General features: G+C 37.7%; 1 protein-coding gene across 1 annotated transcript in view; it reads right to left on the minus strand.

Moving 5' to 3' along the window:
* The window catches only part of cacna1da (calcium channel, voltage-dependent, L type, alpha 1D subunit, a), a 111,936-nt gene extending 102,771 nt beyond the window's left edge, over positions 1-9,165 (minus strand). The window contains exons 1-3 of the mRNA XM_073811831.1: positions 8,944-9,165; positions 7,077-7,425; positions 5,890-5,995 (exon numbers count right to left, since the gene is read on the minus strand). Of these exons, the coding sequence (XP_073667932.1) occupies positions 5,890-5,995; positions 7,077-7,303 (333 nt within the window). The 5' untranslated portion in view covers positions 7,304-7,425; positions 8,944-9,165. The remainder of the gene's footprint in view (positions 1-5,889; positions 5,996-7,076; positions 7,426-8,943) is intronic.
* Between the last annotated feature and the right edge of the window lie 3,817 nt (positions 9,166-12,982).

Consider the following 12,982-nt stretch of genomic DNA (forward strand, 5'->3'; position numbering starts at 1 on the left):
TGTCTGCAGAACCTGTAAATGTAACAACAGTTTTTCATTTTGCAGTATCGCTGTCAACTGCATGAGTAGAGATCAGACTTTTAATGCATTATTTTACACATCCTTTTGAGACGTTTATCTTTTAGGCACATGAAGCGTTTACATGCAATGCAAAATCGGGCTTATGGGCAAAAATCCACTTGTGATGATCAGATTTTGCTTTAGCTGCTTATGACCTTTACTGGATGAAAGAGACGGTTTTATCAGGGTTCCCACACCTTGGTTAACTTCAAATTCAAGGACCTTTCAAGGACTTTCCAGGTCCAATACCCTCAAATTCAAGGACTAAATGTGGGGACACATTTCAAGTGAGAGCAAGGTTACATCGTGTTAACTTTAAAGATACATTGTTACAGTTCCCTTCCAAGGGAACTCGCGCTGCGTCACTGCGGTGACACTTTGGGGACACCTCCAGGGGTAAGTGCGTCTGAATGTGTATATCAAATTCAACCAATGGTGAATCTTAACGACAAAGACAGCGTGAGAGCCAGGAAGTATTTCGCTATCTGAAATATTTCCAAAGACGGTGTTACAGGGAAGTATGGCAAGGGAGAAGCAGCGTCTCGTTCCCTTCTCATGGAACAACAGTTACATACGTAGCCCAAGATGTTTTCATGTGTCAAACACAACTATGCAAAAAACTTTTGCATACAGAAGATATAAGCATTTAAAGCGAACAGTTTAGCACGTGTGCTTAAATAGTCTAGAATCTTTATGATATTATCCTACACTACACAGGGAATAATATGGATTTTTTCCATAAAACTTTCAAGCACATAAAATAGATTCAAGCACTTTCAATGACCTGCATCTATGTATGTATATTTTCAAAAACTTCCCAGGGTCTTGAAGTTTTTCCCCAGATTCACAAACTTTCAAGGATTTCAAGGACCCATGGGAACCCTGTTTTAGGCATTTACATGACCTACACATTATTAATTTATAATAATGTGTATAATCAGAGTAAGACGGAGTAAAATAATATATTTAATATTACAGATTTTAAGTTTTGTCTTTAAATTAGAGCCAAAAATATATAAAGCCATACGTTCAGGTACATATGCAGAACATACATGGCTGGACATGTAACTCAATGTAAAGGAAATACTACATGACATGTTTTGCGGATGTAAGCAGGATACATCAAACTCCATTATATGACTTTGTCTCTCCTCTCGCTCACTCCATTACGCAGAACCCTACCAATCAAAATACATATGAATCACATACACAATGAGGCATACGAAATCAAATATTTACATCAATATCACGCATGCATTTACACACAAACAAACAGAGCACTTACGAACCCATCAAACCCACACGCACACTAAGATAAAGAGTACTGGGAAGTCAGCGCATCTGGTGAAAATAAGCGGTTAGCTAAGTGATTAAACACAGACTTTAGCCTTCATCACCGCCAGGGTCCGGAGACAAACACACAAATACACATGCAAAGATAAAGGCCTTCATTTAAACACTATTATGAATGAAGTTGCAATTATTTGTGACCCTGCCTGTGAAAACCCAGCTAAAGTAATGTTTGTGATTTACTGTTTTGTACATAAAACCATCCATCATAATAATATTAATAATAAAAAACATTCAGTGAAAATCTAACCTTGATATCTTTAATAATATTGACCGAGTAAGATCAAATATTGAAATCAAACTTTTATGCTCCAAAACACTAGTAATCCAAATGTATATAATAAATGTGTCATCTGTTAAAATGTGGCAATATAATCCCCATTAAGTCACAACTGTATAAGTCAACGTGAGGTTCCCACCATGATATAAAACACTGTGTTTGTGTGGTAAAGGTTGGGGATGGTGAGTATTATTGACTATGAAAAGGGCACGCTTGTACGCAGCAGTGTTAAGCAGGAGCTGCCCTCGCTCTACTACACGAAAGAGCCGGAAACGACCATATAGCACAGTCTGCGTCTGTATCAAGGTGTGTTAGTGTCTTTGTGTGCATCTGTCTCGACGTGAGTTTAGCCTAAAGAGACTTGTGTTTGTCATCACTGTAGCTGAACAAACCGATTATGTGCACCTTGTTACCTCTGAGAGGTACAAAATGTTCACTCTCCTGATAAACACTGTGAACCGTACTTCCAGGCAAACATATTGTGAATAGATAAGTGCGTGATCAGAATTGTAAAGTACACTGGTTAGGAAATGTTTAGCTTGGAAAGGTTATTTTAGCAACAGGCGAAGAGTTTGTGGTAGTGTTGTGCTGTATGCCCCATAGTGGATCTTCCTATCGTCAGCCTGTGAGATCGCCGATACACGATACTAGTATTCGGGGGGCGGGGCAATAGTCAAAACTCATTTATTTATTTGTTCATTTTTTACTCATTTATGACAAGCCACTTGATTGGTGGACAAAAAAAGAAGCTGATTTACTCTAAGGGCAACACTGTCACGACAGAAAACTTCTTAAAGAGACACTCCACTTTTTTTGAAAATATGCTCATTTTCCAGCTCCCCTCGAGTTAACATTTGATTTTTACCATTTTAGAATCCATTCAGCTGATCTCCAGGTCTGGCAGTACCACTTTAAGCATAGCTTAGCATAATCCGTTGAATCTGATTAGACCATTAGCATCGCGCAAAAAAATAACCAAAGAGTTTCGAAATTTTTCCTATTTAAAATTATACTCTTCTGTGGATACATTATGTACTAAGACCGACAGAAAATTCATTGACGTAATAATCAAGAACTTTGCCGCCGTAACATTGCTGCAGGAGGTGCAATGATATGCACTGCCCGAAAATAGTCCTGTGCTATTGAAAGTTACAAAGGGGACTATTTTCGGCTGATGCGTAATATCATTGCGCCTGCTGCTGCCATGTTACGGCAGCAAAGTCCTTGATTATTATGCCAGAATGAGAGTATAGTTCCTAGCCATATCTGCCTATAAAAAAATCACAACTTTTAATTTTCCCGATCCTGCTCCCCAATCTCCACACAACACTTTCCTGTCATCTACTATACTATCCAAATAAAGGCATAAAGGCCCCTAAAAAGTAATAATAAAATAGAGGAGATATATCATTATAATAGCATTCTCACACAATAACATTGTACTCTTTTATATATGTAATACTTGTGCAGAATGATTGACAGGCAGAAAGCATTCTGATTGGCTGCATGACCTTTTATATAAAAGTTAAAAAGCTTACATTTACAGGATGACAGGTTTCAAATTGTACTTTTTTGAAAATTATGCCTTGTCATCTCCATAAACTATGTTATAATCTGTGATAACAGTGACATCGGTAAAGGAGTGACGGTGATGCACATGTGTTAGTTCAATCTGAAGGCATGCTAATTATGCTGCTCAAGATAATGAGTTCATTAATGCTTTTCCAGAAAAACTACAAAATGTTGGTGCTTGAAAGGCCACCGTCTAAACAAAACTACTCAATGCGTTTGCTGTCTTGATTGTTTGTATTTATCACTCTATAGAAGAATGCATATGTGCACACGTTTAGTGTTTCTTTACAAAGTAAAATCGCCATCTTCTGGCCTGGCATGCACAATATTGTTTTCGGTTGTCTTTGCTGATCTGTGTAAACGGGGATGCTTCGTCACGCATTTGTAAATTTTTCAAAAACTCAAAGAAAGAAACATAACCTAAGGTTTCACTTTATCTATGAACTAAAGGCCAGCTGAAAGCTAAGACTCATGGGTAATGGATTCCTTTAGAAATAGGACACATAACATTCAAGGGAATTCATGCAGAAAACAAACACAGAAAGACCCATAAGAAGGCAGATAAGTTATTCTCTATCAGAGATCAAATTAAAAGACGCTTTCATAATTCATGTTAAATTACTTTTTGATGTAGTAAGTAGTTGTAGTGTAGTTTAGAAACAAAAGGCATGACAACATTAATGTTTTTTCACTCTCCTAAAATACCATGATGAGAAAGGGACATTTTGTTGCTCCATAAAATATGCTGCAGGTGATTTTAACTCTGTGACATTGCACAGCAAATTTCGTTCACAACAGGGTAAGCTTTCATGGTTTGCCAAAACATCTCTGACCCTCTAATGTACCTATAGACCGCGACTCATCCGTGAGTCGACCTGGAGTTCATGTTATCACACCTGCTGGGACTGTGATGAAATTTTGCTGTGCGATTAACTCCCACTGTTTAACACACACACACAAACACACACAGCAGTCCAACACAAAAATTCAAGCTGCTCTTTCAATTGAAATTTTGGTTACTGTGGTCATTTGCAAAACCCTTTATCAAACGCAACTGAAAAACTTTTGGGTAAAAAGCCAGGATGCAAAATCTCTGCCTGCTGTTTCTGCTTCCTGTTTTAGACTCGGGAGCTAAAGTCACTAAATGAAACCACCATCTACAAAAGCTATTCACAAATCACGAAGCCCTCGTGCTGAGGCGCTCCGACACAAGATCGAACAGCTGTCTTATCTCAACTCACAATCATCCTCAATCTGAGGAGCAAAGCATCGCGCTGAACATCCGCCCTCCCCTCCAAACCACTGAATCTGTGATCCAAATGCTCCGCGTTTCTAAATATAAATCATTTGTCTGAAGAGTTCAGAATCTGATCAATTAAACTCTACCAGCAGTTTGTGGAAAGGAAGTGAAAATGAGCAAGAAAAGGAAGGATTCGCTGCAGTCATCTATACATACATCTGTTCTCAGAAATGATTACCAAGATTATAATGAGACACATTTTATATATTACTTTCCGGGAAAATACAGACATGATAATAGCGTTTTGGTTCTGTTTGTGCGGAGATAGAAATGTTCTTTCGCCTATTCTCAAAACAAGACATTTTAATAAAAGGTCCAATGGTCTGTTTTAGAAATAACAGATATGGTCTTTTTTCATAAACTAATGATTTCAAAAGAAAGATAAAAAAAGTTCTTCACTACTTTTATGTCCCAAGTCGATCGCAAAGATCGTTATTGGGGCCAATCAAGGCATTTTTAAAAAGGGATCGGGATCGGCTGTGTGTATTGGCCAGATCCTTTATTTACATCAGCTGTCACGCAGTGTTGAAAGGGAGAGCTCGTTGTGTACGACTCCGGGCCGTATATGCACCGGATCTTTGCCGAAGCCAGCAGCTCCGGTGCAGATCCTATGCAAGTCCAGCCCGGAGTCATCTGCTGACTGGGCAGCATTCATATTTGTGAATTGCATGTCTGAAAAACAAACATTTTTAATGAAATATGGAGACCTAATCAATATTAAATCGAATTGAAATCCTAGCAAATAGAAACCATATAAATAAGAATCATATTATTGTGTCCAAATCGCCAGATTGGTCACAATATCCAGCCCTAATGGTTTTATAACAGGATTCCCTCTTAACTTTAAAGTCTAAATATCTGTTAATTGTATATGTATATTTATACCACGGGTCTGTTGAATGCTGTATTCTGATTGGTTGAGAAATGTTCCATGGGTATGCATTATTTTTTTGATAACCGCACACCTAACTTTTCAAATGTCTTAAAAATAGGCACCAGAGCAATGTTTGTGGTAACCGTGGTATAAGCAGAATAATTGACTGTGCATTATTTTCTTATAATTCAATGGCCCATCGTCAATTATCCCTTACTTATACAATGGGGATACTTTGAATACTTTATTCTGATTGGTTGAAAAAAATCATTAACAAAAAAAATCTATATTTTTACACAGCCCCAAAGAAATCATACAAAAATACCAAATACAGCCATTTACTCAATATCTGTTTTAATCAATTTTGCAGTATTTGTTTAGGATGATCAGTAGTCATGGCAGGGGTCAGACATTAACATGCTATTAGGTCGAAGGTTAAAGTGTTGTACTCACCAGGTCGTGGTTGGTTGAGTTGGAGTCATCTTCAGGAAAGGGGATATATACAGCTAAGGCCATGCAGTTGGCAAAAATCGCTATCAATATAAAGATATCGAATGGCCTGGGAATAAAGTGAAGGAAAGTGACAAAAAAGTGCACTAAAATTATCTACGGAAAATCATTGAGACTGGACTACATTTAAGTACATTTTGTGTATTGTTTTGTTTTATGCACCACATGCAATACAAGCATCTGAAAATGCAAAAAGCTACATTTTGTATCAGCATTACCCTTACAAGGAGAATCTTGGCATGGCTGCCAAAGCAAATCAGCTGGGTAAAGATGTTAGTCAATTCAACGTGGCACTCTAGTGCATACTTGCCTTTCTAACGTATTCAAAAATATCTCAAGCTATCTTGCTTCTTATGATGCTAACTTTACTAGCGTATTGTACTACACATGCACTAGGTGTTTATAAAACTGACTCATCTTCTCTCCATTGCTTCTTGTGAAACAAAAATACAAATTGGTGCCAGTCCGACAACCTAAAAATACTGAGGTTGAATTCGAGGATAATCATTTGAAACTTCACTCCTCTATTACAAAACATGTAAATGATGATCTTTAACACAAAGATTAATTGCGATTAATCGCATACGAGTTATATGAGTGCTGTGTTTAATTATTATGTATATATAAAAACACCATTCATGTATGTATTTAAAACATTTACATATATATATATATATATATATATATATATATATATATATATATATATATATATATATATATATATATTACACACAGTACACACACATATATTATGCAAAAAATACTTTTATTTTGTATGTGATTAATCGCGATTAATTTTGCCCAGTATATCTGCATAAAATACTTTTATTTTGTATGCGATTAATCACAATACATTTTTGCCCAGAATATCTGTCTTAATACAACAAATATACGATTTTAAAATTACGTTAACATCCGCAGTTACATCCACATAAAGCAAACCAGTGACCTCTGCAACGCAATGCTTTACTAACTAAGCTACATAAACACCTTGAAATACTTCACAGGTTCATGTCCAAGGATCTTAAACACATATTTGTTCTATGATATTACTCCTTATTCAACCCAAAACCTTTTACAATGTAAAAGAAGTGAACTCAGCGTGCTTTACAAACAGTAAAGGATACTTCCATTCCACAAGGCTGATGCAGGCCCGGCGGATGGGGTTGTTGAGGTTGAGGCAGAAGAGAGCTCTCTGTGGCCGCGTGTTGGCCGAACTGCCCTGTTTTTTGCTCTTGGCATACTGTTGCCGCTTCTTCTGGGCCAACGAACCCGCCGGTACCACCGAGGACACGGGCACGGCCACCGCAGCTGCAGGGGTCGCAGCAGGCGGAGTGGGGCCGTTGGCGCTCATGATGCGGGCGTGGGCCTGAGCGGGGCGTCCACCCTGCCAGGGGCAAGGGAGCGGAGGGTCTCACCAACAGCCTGGCACGTCACCAGAGACAGGGACTCTGGTACTGCTGGCATAATTTGCCTCTGTGGAGAAGACGGAGAGGCGAGTTAGAATATGTGTGCGTCTCGTGAACCGAAAGACAGAGAATGTGCCGGAGTAGAGAATGTTGTGGGAGGCTGTGCGGTGACTTCCTTCACTTCAGCATTTTATTATGCAATAATGTGGGTGTAAGACCAAAAAACGCATACGGTATGTCTTTGGGTCTGAAGGCCGGCATCTCACCCTGGGTTCACAGGCAGGCCTATAAGTGTGAACGCACTGAAACAGCCCCCTTATGGGATAAATTCACCCAAAAATAAGAGGAATTTACAGGAATTACAAACTTTATAAAAGTGGTCCGTAGCAGCGTGTGAAGATCCGAGCGTCATCAGTCACTGTAAACCCCTTGCAGCTTTCAAATCAAATCACCAAAAACTAAAAATATCACTGCTTATACTATTTTCCCAGAAAGGCTCCAACAGACCTTAAAATAAACCGGGTCAGCAAATAAAGAAAGAATGGGTCGCTTAACTAACAGAGATATTATTAGGATAATGTCAGAAAAAAGTTACAGCCTGTGGAAAAATCAATGTATGTAGCGTGACCCAATAAAAATCAGCTTACAAACAGATAAACTTTGGTACAGAATAACCCTAAATAAATACATCTGAATATATAAACAGCCATTTTATGCAAATAGCACCTATAATAGCATCAAAATAAATTGAGTTAAAAACACATCCAGGCTTAGATACGGTGCATATGCCAACAGATACATCAGCTGAGTCCTTCAACCGCTAGGCCCGTGCAGACGAGATGAATACATCCATGGAAAGGTCATTCGCCAATTCCTCACAAAGCATTATTTTTGTCATCCATCAGATGTGAAATATTGTCTATGTACGTGTACGGTAACACATTTAGCTTTTCATCTCCACACATGATATTAATCTAATTAAATGCATTGTATCCTTGTCAGTAATTGCTCTTATATTAAATCAATACAAATAAATTGCACAATAAAACATAAATGCAACACACATGTACACTTACAATAAATCATCTTCTGTGTTATGCTGTATATTAAATTTTGCAGAATACTAAGTGCAGTGTATTCATGTGTTTTATTTTATCAATGTAACAATGCACTGCATGTAAATAAATGCATAACATACGTTTAATAAGGCCTGAATAGAAATAGACAATAACCTTAATAGTAATATCTCCTTGAACACAGCTAGCTCCTCTCCCAAATATATTCGGCGTATATGGCAGCCAAATCTGAGATGATCACGATTAAGCTCAGTTACAACAGCTGGGATGCGTTTTTCCTGTCTGTTCATTTCTCTAAACGCTTGAATGTGACAAGCAGTGACAACATCAAAGGACTCAAACACATGAAGGACAAAATGCTTTTAAACGAGCGCATCCTCTGCATCAGCACCATCGGCGATTATTTCCATCTCTTTGACAGATGCAACATGATCGCATTGTGTGATTTCTTCAAACATAAAATATTTTTTTAAGCTAAATCGCGTCAGGCCCCGGCGTGTATATCTCACCTTTGCTGAGGTCTGTCCTTTCAACTGACGGTGATGATGTTGCGGCTTATATCCAGAGATAAAACTCCGACATCGACTGAAGCGCTCGGGTCCGGTCGGACACGATAAATTCAAATGCATCGGTGTGCGTTTGCGAACGCGTTGTTTTGCTCACGAGCGTGAGCGCGAGAGCTGCCTCGCGTTTCGAGCTCGGTGCCCGTGTGTAAGCGTCACGCGGCGTCGGTGAACGGTGAAACGAGATGAACTACCCCCCTCCTCTGGCTCAACTCACTGAAGGGACTCAATTGTTCAAAGCGCGATGATTCTTTTGAGTCAAGTGGCTTGATTGCACTTCATTGGTGTTAACAAAATTGTCCTTATGTTAAATGTTGTGTAGTATTGTTTTGTTGTTGTGTTTCTTAAATCTAGAATTGTTATCAATATGTTTACACATTGTTTATATCCTTAACAAAGTCATAAAGACAAGTCTAGTGATGGAGATTCGGTTCGATCGAATCATCAATAAGAATCGGTTCAAAGAAACGACTCGTTTGCGAATCGGACGTTATAACTTACATGGGGCATCGGGGTAGAGTACAAAAACTGTAACGTAGTAGTTTTATATATAGATGCTAAATCTGGGCTCTGTTTACATGTTTTTTTCTGACGAACACATTTTTAGAAAATATATTTTTAGGTCTAATTAGTAATTATATAATTACACATTAACATGTATGCCTATAACAGTTTATTACTGTATAGGACCCTTAAAGGGGACATATCATGAAAATCTGACTTTTTTAATGTTTAAGTGCTATTATTGGGTCCCTAGTGCTTCTATTAAAGCAACACTAAAGAACTCTGGCTCTTTGCTCCCCCTACAGGTTAGAAGCGTAATTGTTCATTACCACTGTCATAAATACTGAGGCATAGCTGGCTCTGATTGGATTGTAGGTCTGCCGTAAAGCAAGTTTTTGTAGTATTCACTCGGACTACAGGACCACTACCCGACGTTTGGAAACTTCTTTAGTGCGGTTTTGGTCGATAGAGGGCTGCAAAGCGAATGTGAAAGTGCTGTTCACCCTGTTTAGAGTGGATGAACGACTGAAACTGTTTTGGAAGCGTTATTTTAAGGTAAAAAAAACTCTTTGGTGTTGCTTTAAAGCAACACTAAAGAACTCTGGCTCTTTGCTCCCCCTACAGGTTAGAAGCGTAATTGTTCATTACCACTGTCATAAATACTGAGGCATAGCTGGCTCTGATTGGATTGTAGGTCTGCCGTAAAGCAAGTTTTTGTAGTATTCACTCGGACTACAGGACCACTACCCGACGTTTGGAAACTTCTTTAGTGCGGTTTTGGTCGATAGAGGGCTGCAAAGCGAATGTGAAAGTGCTGTTCACCCTGTTTAGAGTGGATGAACGACTGAAACTGTTTTGGAAGCGTTATTTTAAGGTAAAAAAAACTCTTTGGTGTTGCTTTAACCTAAAATGTGAAAAAGATCAACCCAGTAACTTAGTTTTGGTAAATCATTCTCTGCAAGCATTTCAAATAGGTAATTGAAATTTGGCTCCCCTTGTGATGTCAGAAGGGGATCTTATTATAACAGCACCTTAATCTGCACTATCCAACAATGGCACTCCCATTAAGCGCAGAGATCAGCTCATTAACATTTTAAAGGACACACCCAAAAATGGCAAATTTTTGCTCACACCTACAAAGTGGCAATTTTAACCGCTTACTGCGTTCACACCAGCCGCGGTAGAGGTGTCAAGCGCGAGTGATTTTTAATGTTAAGTCAATTTTTTAAGATGCGTTTACGCACGTCTGGAGGTCTCGCGGCATAAATGAGGGGTTTAGCGTGATAGACGGAAATCCGCCTCATGAGGCGGATTTCCGTCTATCACGCTAAACGCCTCATTTATGCCGCGAGACCTCCAGACGTGTGTAAATGCATCTTAAAAAATTGACGCGAATTGAGCATTGCCGCGGAATCGCACGAGTTGAAAAATCTGAACTTAATTGCGCCGCGATATCCAATAAGGAGCTTGCTCTAGTAGTGACGTGATTACAGGAAGCGAGCGGAGTCACAGAAGCCCTCCCATGACGTGAATTTCCGCGTGAATGTCACGAATGACTATAATTTCACGTGCGTATGAAGCGAGTAAATTTAAAATGTTCAAGCGTCCAAACAGCGTGTGTGTTCGGTGTGAATCCAACATTATAATAAATTATTTGTATGGAATTTTGAGATAGAACTTTACATACGTACTCTGGGGACAACGAAGATTTATTTGACATCTTTAAAAAAGTTTTGTGAAATGTCCCCTTTAAAGGGATAGTTCACCCAAAAATTAAAATTCAGTCATAATTTTCTCACTCTTACAAACCTGTATACATTTTTTTGATCTGATGAACACAAAGGAAGATATTTTGAGAAATGTTTTTAACCAAACCAATCATGAGCCCCATTCACTTCCATAGTAGGAAAAAAGAATACTATGGAAGTGAATGGGGCTAAATGAACACTTTGGTTACAAACATTACTCAAAATATCATTCTTTGTGTTCATCAGAATAAAGAAATGTATACAGGTTTGTAACAAAATGAGAGAGAAAATTATGACAGAATTTAAATTTTTGTGTAAACTATCCCTTTAAACTCAAGTCACATACATTATAAGCATTTTATTTATTATTAATAGCCTAATTGCTTTCAGCTACCAGAAGTAAACTAAATAGTTCCTAACTACGAAGATGGTCATAAATTGGAGAAGGGAAAGTTTAGAGTTCTTGCTTAAAAGCATGCAAAAACATATGATGTGATGTGAGCACATAGACCAATGCATATCTTAAAAAATATTTAACAAAAAGGCTATTTGTGATGTGAATTATAGTATATTGTATTTTATAATTTTGCAATGCACATATATTCTTCATCCTCAAAGTTGATATTTCTGGAGACTATAAAACATTTCAACAATACCAATAATAATCAAGATGATGCAATACTGTATGTTTTCAGCTATATTGAATATGTTTCTGTCTCATGTTTATGAATTATTTAGTGTAATATATCAAGGGCTGAACAACCTTGCTGTTGAAGGACAACCCTGTAATGTTTCTGTCACCCAGACACTTAAAGGACAAGTCCCTGTCTATCAGCCATCTATAGAAATGAAAGCACCTGTTCACCACCTGCTCTCTTCAGAAACTTATAGCATCTCTCACATTACCAATGATGAGGTCTGAAATATTCTCTGAAACAAGAAAATTCAACCACATTTCTGCTGTCATGCTTATCACTGTAAAAAATAGCTGTAATTATGCAGCTGGTTACCAGTAACTTACTGTAGAAGAAAAAGACTGAAATGTTTCATGTTCATTTAACTTTAAACAAACTGTTGCCAGTAAATAACATAAATGTAAAATCTACAGTAAGTTGCTGGCAGCTAGTTGCCACACTGTAAAAAATACTGTAATTATGCAACTGTTTGCCAGTAACTTACTGTAGAAGATACAGACTGAACATTTTTAATGTTTATTTAACTTTGAACAAACTGTTGCAAGTAAATAACATAAATGTAAAATCTACAGTAAGTTGGTGGCAGCCACTGTAAAACAAATTGCTGTAATTATGCAACTGGTTGCCAGTAACTTACTGTAGAAGATAAAGACTGAAAATGTTTAATGTTAATTTAACTTTAAACAAACTGTTGCAAGTAAATAACATAAATGTAAAATCTACAGTAAGTTGGTGGCAGCCACTGTAAAACAAATTGCTGTAATTATGCAACTGGTTGCCAGTAACTTACTGTAGAAGATAAAGACTGAAAATGTTTAATGTTAATTTAACTTTAAACAAACTGTTGCAAGTAAATAACATAAATGTAAAATCTACAGTAAGTTGCTGGCAGCTAGTTGCCACACTGTAAAAAAATGCTGTAATTATGCAACTGGTTGCCAGTAACTTATTGTAGAAGATACAGACTGAAAATGTTTAATGTTTATTTAACTTTGAACAAACTGTTGCAAGTAAATAACATAAATGTAAAATCTACAG

Source organism: Paramisgurnus dabryanus, chromosome 14, assembly GCF_030506205.2.
Source record: "Paramisgurnus dabryanus chromosome 14, PD_genome_1.1, whole genome shotgun sequence".
NCBI classification, from domain to species: domain Eukaryota; kingdom Metazoa; phylum Chordata; class Actinopteri; order Cypriniformes; family Cobitidae; genus Paramisgurnus; species Paramisgurnus dabryanus.